This window comes from Mobula birostris, unplaced genomic scaffold (assembly GCF_030028105.1).
Source record: "Mobula birostris isolate sMobBir1 unplaced genomic scaffold, sMobBir1.hap1 scaffold_515, whole genome shotgun sequence".
Lineage (NCBI taxonomy): Eukaryota > Metazoa > Chordata > Chondrichthyes > Myliobatiformes > Myliobatidae > Mobula > Mobula birostris.
The window spans coordinates 200140-212486 of NW_027278252.1; the positions used below are offsets into that span (position 1 = coordinate 200140).

Here is a 12347-nt window from a genome sequence, read left to right on the forward strand (position 1 = left end):
GGATATTTTGCAGCTCAAATGAAGGATGGGCTGAGTCAGCACTTGAAAGGCAATTTCTGGAGAAACCTACTGGCTGTTGATGGAGTAGCAGCGTTTTTATAGTTGCTCCTACTCTACTTAATTTACTATTTCCAACTTGTTTTGAAAACTTACTTTTGAATGCAATATTGTTTTATGATGAGTCATACCAAAGCTACTAAAAAAGAAGTGGACCTTCCTGTAACTTTGGAATCTATTATGGAGACACTTCGGAAGCATAAAAATGAACTCGCGGAGGAGTTCCAGCAGAAATTCTGGGAACTCAGCGCTGAATTTAAGCGAACGGATGTAAAATTGGATTGTATTTTGGCTAATTTATTTCTGAATATTTTTAAATCTCCACCTAAAATAGACCAAACTCATAGATTGCCAGTACCAAGACCTCCTCCAGGAGCATGACCCTGTTCAGTGATAATTTGTCTTCACGACTTTCAAACAAAGGAACTTCTAATTCATGAATCTCGTCAGAAAGGTATGATTGATTATGAGGACCAGAAGATCAGAATTGTGGAAGATTTTTCACCCGAGGTGTTGAATGAGTGCTTCAAGTTTAAAAAGGTTTTGTCGGAGTTGTACAATAAAGGTTTTAAACCCTCTCTTCGTTACCACGTTCGTCTTAGAATAATTTTGAAAAATGGTTCCGTTCGACTCAAGAGGTGCGGTATTTCTTAATTTCTGAATCAGTATCAGAAGTTTAACTGTCCAGTAATTCCCTACATAAATCTATGTTGCGTCTGCCTGATGGATCCTATTTTTTAGGATCAGCAGTCTAACTGTTCATTACTTTCTTTTATGAACAATTGTTTTTTTTTATTCTTGGTATACCTTCGTATCTAATTTTTTTGTACTTTTATTTCTTTGCTCAGAAAATTAATGACTTAACATTAGTAAGTTTTCATTGAGTTAATACTTTCCAAGTTAATATGTTTTGAATTTTCTTAGTTCTTTTTAATATCTTATACTATATTTTTCATGAGGTTTTTTTTTAATAAGTTTAATTTTGCTCTGTTTTTTGTTGTGTCTTGTTGGAATGCAGTTTGCCTTGAAAAGTTTTTGGAGCTCAGCCAGTAGATTGTTTTGGGAGGGTAATGTTGGTACGTTTAGCTGTCGACTGCCCTTTGGTCCACTTTCTCTCTTTGGGTGGGGGGTGGGTTTCTTTTTTATCAGCTGTTTGGTTCTCTTAGCATCATTTGTTGCTTGGTTACTTTATCTTAAAGCTCATTGTTTGGATTTAATAATCATTCTAGCGGTTTTTATTCTAACCTCTCTTTTAAGTAATATTTTAAATGGACCATACTATTAATTTACTTAGTTTTAATGTGAAAGGATTAAACCATCCTGTGAAACATAATAAGATATTTAATTATATTAAGAAATTGAATGTCTCAATTTTTTTTTACAAGAAACACATGTTTGTAAATGTGATAATTTACGTCTTTTCAGTCATTGGAAGGGTTTATGTTTCATCCCTACTTTGAGGCTAACGCTGGAGGAGTTTCCATTCTTATAGACAATTCAGTTTCTTTCGTTCAACATAATGTAGTGTCTGATACCAATGGGCGTTTTGTTATAGTGTCAGGGAAATTAGATAATAAATTAATGCTTTTTGCTAATTTATATGCCCTGAATATAGATGATCCAGGTTTTTTTCAACACTTTTTTTTCACTTTTACCAGATTTAAGTTTGTATTCTCTGGTTTTAGGAGAAGACGTCAACTGTTGTTTAGACCTGTTTTAGTTCGCTCATCTTTTAAACGATTGACTGTTAGTATATCTGCCTCCTTTATCCAATCTTTTTTAATGAAATGTGATATTGTTGACGTTTGACACTTTTTGCATCCAACAGATAAAGAGTACTCATTTTTTTCTCATGTTCATCATATGTATTCCAGGATTGATTATTTTTTTGATTCCGGCATTTTAATCCAACTCTGTTATCTGATAAGAATTTTAAAAAATTTTTGGAGAGACACATTACTCTTTTTTTTTAAGAGAATATGCTAGAAGAGACTTCTAGTCTTATTTTATGGGATGCTTTTAAGGCTTATATTAGAGGATAAATTATTTCTTTTACTGCAAGTGTTAAGAAAAAAGCTAATAAGGAGAGAATTGAATTAGCCAATCAGTTGAAACAATTAGACCAAAAATATGCTTCGACTCCAGATCCTGATTTATATAAAAGATGTGTTGAAATTAAAACTAAATACGATCTGCGTTTAACTTATCTAATTGAAATTCAACTTTTAAAAGATAAAAGTCAGTTTTATGTTCATAGTGATAAAACGGGCAAACTATTGGCTAACCAATTAAAGACCTTTATAGTTAAACACCAAATTAAAGAAATTTGTAAAGCTAATGGTGATAAAACGTCTGATCATTTAGAAATAAATGATACTTTTAGAGAATTTTATTCTAAACTTTATAGTTCTGATCCTCCTAAATACTGTAATAAATAATTTTTTAAATTGATTAAACATTCCTACACTTTCTGATGATAATTGAAAATTGCTGGATCAAACCATTTCTTATGGGGAAATTGCCGAGGTTGTTCACTCTGCACTCAGGGAAGGCTCCAGGTCCTGATGGATTTTCTGGAGAGTTTTATAAGGCTTTTTCCTCTTTGCTTATACCTCACTTATATTCAGTCCTTTCAGACTCTTTTAAATTAGGTAGGTTGCCACAATCTTTTAATGAAGCCTCTATTTCGCTTATTCTTAAAAAGAATAAGGATCCAACTGAACGTTCTCCTTATAGACCAATTTCTTTACTTAATGTTGATACTAAAGTTGTATCTAAACTTTTGGCTCATAGAATTGAAAATATTTTGCCATCTATTATTTCTGATGATCAGACTGGATTTATCAAAAATCGATCTTCCCACTGAATATTCGTCGTTTATTGAATGTTATTTATTCTCCTTCTAAAGAGATATCAGAATGTGTGATATCCTTGGATGCTGAGAAAGCCTTTGATCGGGTTGAATGGAATTATTTATTTAAAACTTTAGAAAAATTTAACTTTGGGCTCAATTTTATTCAATGGATTAAATTACTTTATTTATCTCCCTCCACTCAGATTCTTACTAACTCTCAGAATTCTTAACCATTTAAACTTCAAAGTGGAACAAGACAAGGTTGTCCTTTGATTTTTGATTTGGTCTTAGAACCCTTAGCTATTGCTTTCCCGGAATCTAATGATAACACTGGTATTTTAAGGAGGGGTATTACTCATGAAGTGTTGCTTTATTCTGATGACCTTTTGCTCTACATTTCTAATGTGGAGTCTTCTTCACCTTTCATACTTTCTTTACTCTCCTGCTTCAGTCAATTTTCAGGATATACACTTAACTTCCATAAGAGTGAACTTTTTCCTTTGAATAATTTGGTATTAGTTAATATTAACCTTCCTTTTAAAATTGTAAGAAATTGCAATTTACTTATTTTGGCGTAACAACTACTAGGAATTATAAATTCCTTTTTAAAGAAATTTTTTTTTACATTTCTGAATTATGTTACGAAGGCACTATCAAATTGGCCACCCCTCTCTTTATCGTTGATTGGCCGAATTAATTCTATTAAAATGAATATTTTGCCTAAATTTTTATATTTATTTCAGGCCGTACCTGTTTTTATTTCTAAATCCTTCTTTGATTCTCTGGATTCTATTATACAGGTGTCCCCCGCTTTTCGAACATTCGCTTTACGAAACCTCACTGTTACGAAAGACCTACATTAGTTACCTGTTTTCGCTAACAGAAGGTGTTTTCACTGTTACGAAAAAAGCAGCGCACGAAAAAAAAGCAGTGCATGAAAAAAATCAGTGCGCGATAAAAGGCAGCGCGCGCCCCGAGCAGCTGCTCTCCCCCGGATTCGGAACTGCATTCTCGCCGGCATTGCTTAAACACGTGTCTGTGAGCAGCCCTTTGCAAGATGAGTTCTATGGTATCGGAAAAGCCTGAAGGGTGTTACACTCAGCGTAAAACTAGACATAATTAAGCGTTTTGATCGTGGTGAACGAAGTAAGGACAAAGTGAGTTTGGCTTGTGGAAGCTGACGAAGATGATGTTGAAAAGGTTTTGGAATTCCATGACCAAGAACTGATAGATGAAGAGCTGATGCAATTGGAAGAGGAAAGGATAACAATTGAAACCGAATGAGTAATGATAAAGTACGACTTTAATTTTGAAAGGATACGTTGGTTTAGGGGATATTTGCAGGATGGTTTGAGTGCTTACAAAGAACTGTATGATCTAAAAATGCGCGAGGCTCAGCAGTCAAGCAAGCCTTCCACATCAGCCACAGCAGATGATGGACCTCGACCTTCGACATCGAAGCGGGCAGTCATAGGAGAAGATGAGCTGCCTGCTCTAATGGAAACAGCCGACAAGATGACACCCAGTGTCCCACCACCCCAACACCCAGGCCGCAGAGAGATACCGACTCGCGGAGAATGCAGCAGTAGCTGGGAGACACACAGCACATCTTTAAGAAAAAAGCCAAAATAAACATGCTAATTAATTAGGTGCCGCCCGACACGTAATTGTCAGCCCAGATCAGAGGCGACGCAATCGGCAATGGCCTCTGATCTGGGCCAACAATTACGTGCCGGGCGGCACCTAATTAATTAGCATGTTTATTTCGGCTTTTTTCTTAAAGATGTGCTGGATGCGTCCTGGCTACCGCTGTACCACTGCATGCTTCGCAGCAATGTATCACTCAGCGGCCTGGAGGGTGGGGGCCACTGCACCACCCAAACTCCGACAAGTCTAACACACCATCATCAGTGTGCTCAGCGCTGTCCCAATTCTCGTAAGTGATACTACACTATTTCTACTTTATGTAGGCGGTGTATTTTTATGTGTTACTTGGTATGATTTGGTAGCTTCATAGCTTAAAGGTTACTGGAGAGCACTTGCGCCGTGCTTTTGCCGATGGCGCTTGTGTGAGATTTTCTGCCGACCGCGCTTGCGTGAGATTTTCGCTATGGAGAACAGTTCAGGCAATGATTGTGGAAAAGTATTTCTACTTTATATAAACTGTGTATTTATCATATGATTCCTGCTTTTACTATATGTTACTGTTATTTTAGGTTTTATGTGTTATTTGGCATGATTTGGTAGGTTATTTTTGGGTCCGCGAACACTCACAAAATTTTCCCGTTATAAAGAAATGGTAATTGCTTCTTCGCTTTACGACATTCCGGCTTACGAACCGTTTCATAGGAACGCTCTACCTTCAGGTGGCGGGGGAAACCTGTATCTTCTTATATATGGAAAAATAAAATACCTTGATTAAATAAATTTTATCTTCAAAACTCTAAAAAGGATGGAGGTTTAGCCTTACCCAATTTTAGGCTTTATTACTGGGCAGTCAATATACAGAATCTTACATTTTGGTTATATTATATTAATCGAGAGGACTGTCCAGTCTGGGTTTCTTTAGAAGTTAATTCTATTAATAAATTTTCTATCATTTCTCTTCTTGGATCCCCAATTACTTTATCTTTAAGTAATTTAACTGATAATTTTGTAGTTAAACACACCTTGAGGATTTGGGTACAATTTAGAAAATATTTTGGTTTATTGAGTTTTTCACTTTCAAGTCCCATTTTTTCTAACTTTTTTTAAACCTTCTATGACTGATATAGTTTTTAAAGAGTGGAATAGATTGGGTATTAAATGTTTTCAGGATTTATTTGCTGGAGATAGTCTCTTCATTTGAACAACTGTCAGCTAAGTATAGCCTACCCAAAACCCACTTTTTTCGATATTTACAAATTAGAGACTTTTTTGCGTTCTCAAGTACATACATTTCCTAAAAGTCCGGATAAGAATTTACTTGATACAATTTTTAATTTGAAATCCTTCCATAATAGATCTATATCTAATATTTATGGTATGTTGTTGGGAATGAGAAATATTCCTTCAGACAAAATTAAAAATCTCTGGAAACAAGATTTACAGATTCCAATTTCTGAGGATACCTGGAATGAAATTTTTTAATTGGTTAATACCTCATTGTTATGTGCCCGTCATTCCCTTCTACAATTTAAAGTGATTCATAGGGCCCACATGACTAAAGATAAGCTCTTTCGTTTTTATTCGGCTATATCTCCCTATTGTGATGGATGTAGCAATGGAGAAGCTTCACTAATTCGTATGTTTTGGACTTGTCCGAGTATTGAAAAATATTGGAAGTATTCCAAACTTTTTCGGTGCTTTTTAAAGTAAATTTTAAACCTAATCCTTTGACTGCCTTATTTGGTATTGTTGGAGGAAATGATATTATTTTGGAGACACATGATCTGCATATTTTGGCCTTTATTTCTCTTATAGCCAGGAGGGCATTGTTGCTTAAATGGAAGGATGCCAATTGGCCTACTCATACTCATTGGGGTGTATGGGGTGTCAGGTAGGGGTAGCACCTCTGGTGGGGAACATGTCGCGTCCTTTTCAGGGCGGTTAGTCCACCTTTGATCCCCACCTGGCACTCAGCTCTCACCTGTGGCTCCCCGTAGCTGTTTGCATGCGACAGCGGCCACACCCCGGGCAATGGCTTCGACAAGCCGGCTAAACCAGGTGAGGGTAGCCGATGGGTCTCAAACCCTCGGTGAGATAGGGAGTTGTCTATCCCAGCATGTGAAGACAGACTCCGGCGGATTGAGCGGACGAGACCTATGGAAGGTCCAACGGTCAAGAAGGCGGTCTCTGCAAGCGTCGTGGAACGTGTAGAGCAGGATAAGACACAGAAGACGTCCTGGTCATCCACTGCGCCTAGTCCCATCTCCAGCCGTCTAGACTCTGTCTTGCCACTGGATCCAGATGGGAATTGGGAAGAGAGAGTGAGGCTGACGCTGCGCAACTCTCCCTCACTTAAATCCAAATCACGTGCTAGTCTTGACACCATCATAATGGTGTCGAAGTCCTCATCGACGTCAACGATGGACGAACAACCAACCACTCATTGGCTAAATGATGTTATGTCATGTTTAAATTTAAAGATTCGCTGTTCAATTTCTGAACCTAGATAAGATTTTTTAACGTTGTGGGGACCTTTTTTGAACTATTTTCAAAATGTTTGATTTGCTATTAAGCACAGATGTTGGCTAACAATATGTTTTATTATATGATAAGGATTTTTTCCTTTTCTTTTTTTTTTATCAAACAGCTGTTTTTTTTTCTGGTAGTGGGTTTAGATTTTTTTTGTATAATAAGATTATCCCTTTTCAATATTATGTTTAAATTTAATCTATATGGATATTGGGTAATGAGATTATATTTGCGATTTCAATATATTGTAATCGATATATATTATATATCCTGCTGTACTCTGTATTGTTTTATGTAAGAAATCAATAAAAATATTGAAAAAGAAAAGAAAGGCAATTTCTAAAATCCAAGTTACACCCCACCAAGATGAAAGAGACCACACCCTACGTCTGACCCTTGTTCAAACCCAGTGCTCAGGTTACCAGACAAGCAGCAACTGTGTCTCTACTAAGTCAGGGTTTCATCATCACTGCTGGAAAATGTGAGCCCCATGGATTTTACTGGAGTGGAACTGATTACTCCTATCAACACACTTCCTGTATGATAATTCCAACACATCTCCATCTATCCTAGCAGGGATGACAGTGGAACAGCAATGGCAAGTGTTTCTGGGAATAACGCGGAAGGTGCAGGATCAGTTCGTTCCAAAGAGGAAGAAAGATCCCAAGGGGAGGCCGTGGATGACAAGGGAAGTAATGGACAGTATAAAAATAAAAGAGAAGAAATATAACATAGCAAAGACGAGTGGGAAGCCGGAGGATTGAGAAACTTTTAAAGAGCAACAGAAGGTAACTAAAAAGGCAATACGTGGAGAACAAATGAGGTACGAAGGTAAACTAGCCAAGAATATAAAGGAGGATAGTAAAAGCTTCTTTAGGTATGTGAAAAGGAAAAAAAATAGTTAAGACCACAATTGGGCCCTTGAAGACAGAAGCGGGTGAATTTATTATGGGGAACAAGGAAATGGCAGACGATTTGAACAGGTACTTTGGATCTGTCTTCACTAGGGAAGACACAAACAATCTCCCAGATGTAATAGTGGCCAAAGGACCTAGGGTAGAGGATGAATTGAAGGAAATTTATATTAGGCAGGAAATGGTGTTGGATAGGCTGTTGGGTCTGAAGGCTGGTAAGTCCCCGGGACCTGATGGTCTGCATCCCAGGGTACTTAAGGAGGTGGCTTTAGAAATCGTGGACGCATTGGTAATCATTTTCCAATGTTCTATAGATTCAGGATCAGTTCCTGTGGATTGGAGGGTAGCTAATGTTGTCCCTCTCTTCAAGAAGGGAGGAAGAGAGAAAACAGGGAATTATAGACCGGTTAGCCTGACGTCGGTGGTGGGAAAGATGCTGAGTCAATTATAAAAGATGAAATTACGACACATCTGGATAGTAGTAACAGGATTGGTCCAAGTCAGCATGGATTTACGAAGGGGAAATCGTGCTTGACTAATCTTCTGGAATTTTTTGAGGATGTAACTATGAAAATGGACAAGGGAGAGCCAGTGAATGTAGTGTACCTGGACTTTCAGAAAACCTTTGATAAAGTCCCACATAGGAGATTATTAGTGGGCAAAATTAGGGCACATGGTATTGGGGGCAGAGTACTGACATGGATTGAAAATTGGCTGGTTGACAGAAAACAAAGAGTAGCGATTAACGGGTCCCTTTCGGAATGGCAGGCGGTGACCAGTGGGGTACCGCAGGGTTCAGTGCTGGGACCGCAGCTGTTTACAATATATATTAATGATTTAGATGAGGGAATTAAAAGTAACATTAGCAAATTTGCCGATGACACAAAGCTGGGAGGCAGTGTGAAATGTGAGGAGGATGTTATGAGAATGCAGGGTGACTTGGACAGGCTGGGTGAGTGGGCAGATGCATGGCAGATACAGTTTAATGTGGATAAATGTGAGGTTATCCACTTTGGTGGTAAGAATGGGAATGCAGATTATTACCTAAATTGAGTCAAGTTAGGAAAAGGGGAAGCACAACGAGATCTAGGTGTTCTTGTACATCAGTCACTGAAAGCAAGCATGCAAGTACAGCAGGCAGTGAAAAAAGCTAATATCATGCTGGCCTTCATAACATGGGGAATTGAGTATAAGAGCGAAGAGGTCCTTCTGCAGCTGGACAGGGCCCTGGTGAGACCACACCTGGAGTACTGTGCGCAGTTTTGGTCTCCAAATTTGAGGAAGGACATTCTTGCTATTGAGGGAGTGCAGCGTAGGTTCACAAGGTTAATTCCCGGGATGGCAGGACTGTCATATGTCGAAAGATTAGAGTGACTGGGCTTGTATACTCTGGAATTTAGAAGGCTGAGAGGGGATCTTATTGAAACATATAAGGTTATTAAGGGATTGGACATGCTGCAGGTAGGAAGCATGTTCCCGCTGATAGGTGAGTCCAGAACCAGAGGCCACAGTTTAAGAATTAGGGGTAGGCCATTTAGAACGGAGTTGAGGAAAAACTTTTTCACCCAGAGAGTGGTGGATATATGGAATGCTCTGCCCTAGAAGGCTGTGGAGGCCAAGTCTCTGGATGCTTTCAAAAAAGAGATGGATAGAGCTCTTAAAGATAGTGGAATCAAAGGTTATGGGGATAAGGCAGGAACTAGATACTGATGGTGGATGATCAGCCATGATCACAGTGAATGGCGGTGCTAGCTCAAAGGGCTGAATGGCCTACTCCTGCACCTATTGTCTATCCGACTACTCATTACCTTTAGCTGGTAATGGTCCTATAGCCCTGACCTGGAAGGCACACATAATCATCTTGACTCCCCAGCCCTGCCTGAGGAAGTTTCCTGTACATGGCTACCACCTGCCTCCTACAACAAATCAGGAAAATTGTAGGGCATACAGTACACCTTTAACCCCATTCATCAAAAGAGTGAAAAAGCAGGGAATCTGTGCCCCAGCTGTTCTGGGAACTACTCAGAATATCATGAGAAGAAAATTCTATCTAGAGTCTGAATCAGACAGCATGAAAACTGGCCCTTAGTATTCGATGACATTTAATATGAAGAAGATTCCATTCTGAGAGGTATGGGTCTGATGAACAGTTCTAGCCCTCTACACACTGGGACAGACACTTAGGAGAACCACCTAAGATACTGGTGATTTGGGGTTTAAAAGATAATGGAGGGGGCGTAACTGGGAGAGAAGGCTTAAGCTGGGGGCAAACACAAGGCAGCTCATGTAGTTACTGCCCAGCAACATCTTATGGTTAACAAAGAAAACTTTAACTATCATCATCAACACCTAAGGCGGGTATTTTAAAGGCAACATTGTAAATTGTAAACTGCCAGTTGTCCATGCGGACTTTCAGAAGCTCTCTGATAGAGAGAGGGATTATAAGGAATGGATGTGAGTGAGGGATTGATTCGGATGGACATGTTGGGAGTCAGGAGAAAGGCATGGCTCCTTATGTGAGGAGTGGTGCTTCCGGACACAGGTATAAGGACGTTGAAAGGGCTAGAGGGTTACACGGACACATGGGCAGCACAATGGCAGCACTAGTAGAGGCGCTGCTTCATAGCTCCCGTGACCCAAGTTCACTCCTGATTTCTTACCCTGCTGTCTGTCTGGGGTTTTCACATTCTTCCTATAACCTATGTGTGCTTCCCCCAGGTGCTCCGATTTCCTTTCAAATCCCTAAAAAGTGCCTGAAAGACTTGCTGACCGTGTGCAGGTGAGGGGTGGAATCTGGTGGCAGTTGATGAGAGTGTGGAGAGAACAAAAAAATGGGATTAATAAGGATTAGGTGATTGATGGTCGGTGTGGATTCAGTGGGCCAGGGGGCCATTTCACGTTCGATCTATTTATGACACAGACAGCAAGAAAGAAGGCAGTTACCATAGTTGTACTGAAAGGTGCATTAGATTATCAAGACACACAAAATAAGCAATTAGGCACAACTGTGGTAAATGACATACGATATGAAGAGATGTGGATCAAGGAAAGACAAACTCAACTACTTTCAGAGAGATTTGTTTGTATTTTCATACAAAAAAAATCTAAAAAGTTAACAAGCACCAAAACTTATCTTGGGAACACTGAAAATTACTCCAAGGCAAATGGAGCATTAGAGGGAAGCTACTGTGCTGAAGTTGTACTTAGCTACAGTATTATGCAAAAGCCTCAGGGAAATGTATATAGATAGGATGTCTAAGGCTTTTGCATAATGCTGTAGTAATTTTATGTATTGCATTGTACAGCTGCTGCAAAAATAGAAACAAATTTCATGACATGTGTGAGTGATGATAAACCTGATTCTGATATGGGTCTCTAACGTGGACCGTGAGTGGGAAGGAGGCAGTGAGAGGGGAATCATAGTTGGGAAAAGGATGGGGAGCAGGAAGCACCAGAGTGACATTCTGTAATGCACTATGATTCATTTATTTGGAATCGTATGAACTTGCCTGGTGTCTCAGGGCTGGGTGTGTCTTCAACTGCACCACCCCTCCGCCCCTGGCGCTCTTTCTCTGTCACTTGCCCCACACCCCTCCTGTGGCCCTCCACCTTCACAATTCCCAACTTCCTTTGCTCCCACCAGACTTACAAACTCGCTCTGCGCTCCATGTTGACAAATACAGCACAGTGCCAGCCTCTTAGCCCTAGTAATGTATATGTAGCTGCCTAAGATTTTTGCACAGTACAGTATATCAGACTCCTGACTGTTGCCACAAACCAGCACTGGGTTTCGTACCTCAGGATGGAGAGGTGAGCAGAAAGTAGAATGCAGAGGAACACAGAAAAAGCAGGAACAATCTTAAAAAGACAGAGCTTGGCTGTTGAGCTGGAAACCAGGCAGCCCCTCAAATTGAAGACAGCTTAAGTGTGGAGCTACCCCTGTTCATTGCCACTTCTAGGGGGAATTGTTGTGAACACGTGAGCAGATCAGGGAAGCCTTGATAACTGAAGGAGTGGAGAAATCAAGGGGGCAGGGAAAATGAGGTACAAGGTTCTATCCGAGGCCCTGGAGGAGACAGAGAGGGACTACAGAGACAGTAACTGTCTGGGCCCTCACTTTGCTAAGGAATACTGCACTTCCAGCCAACAAGCATAACCTTGGGATGAGGACAGCTAAAAATAGGATGTAGTTAACTAAAAATGAACATGAACACTCACTGATCGCTGGCCGTTAACACTGGATACGTTGACAATGCAGCCTTTGGTTCTGATGAGGTGAGGGACAGCCAGTCGTGTGAGATGGTACACAGACCTGTCGAAGATATCACGAAGAAAAATATTTAAGT

General features: G+C 39.6%; 1 protein-coding gene across 1 annotated transcript in view; it reads right to left on the bottom strand.

Annotated features, from left to right (window-relative positions):
* Positions 1-12347, bottom strand: part of LOC140193344 (3-oxoacyl-[acyl-carrier-protein] reductase FabG) — a 42902-nt gene that overhangs the window by 18231 nt on the left and 12324 nt on the right. Inside the window, exon 4 of the mRNA XM_072250669.1 lies at positions 12220-12313. Coding sequence (XP_072106770.1) covers positions 12220-12313 — 94 coding nt within the window. The remainder of the gene's footprint in view (positions 1-12219; positions 12314-12347) is intronic.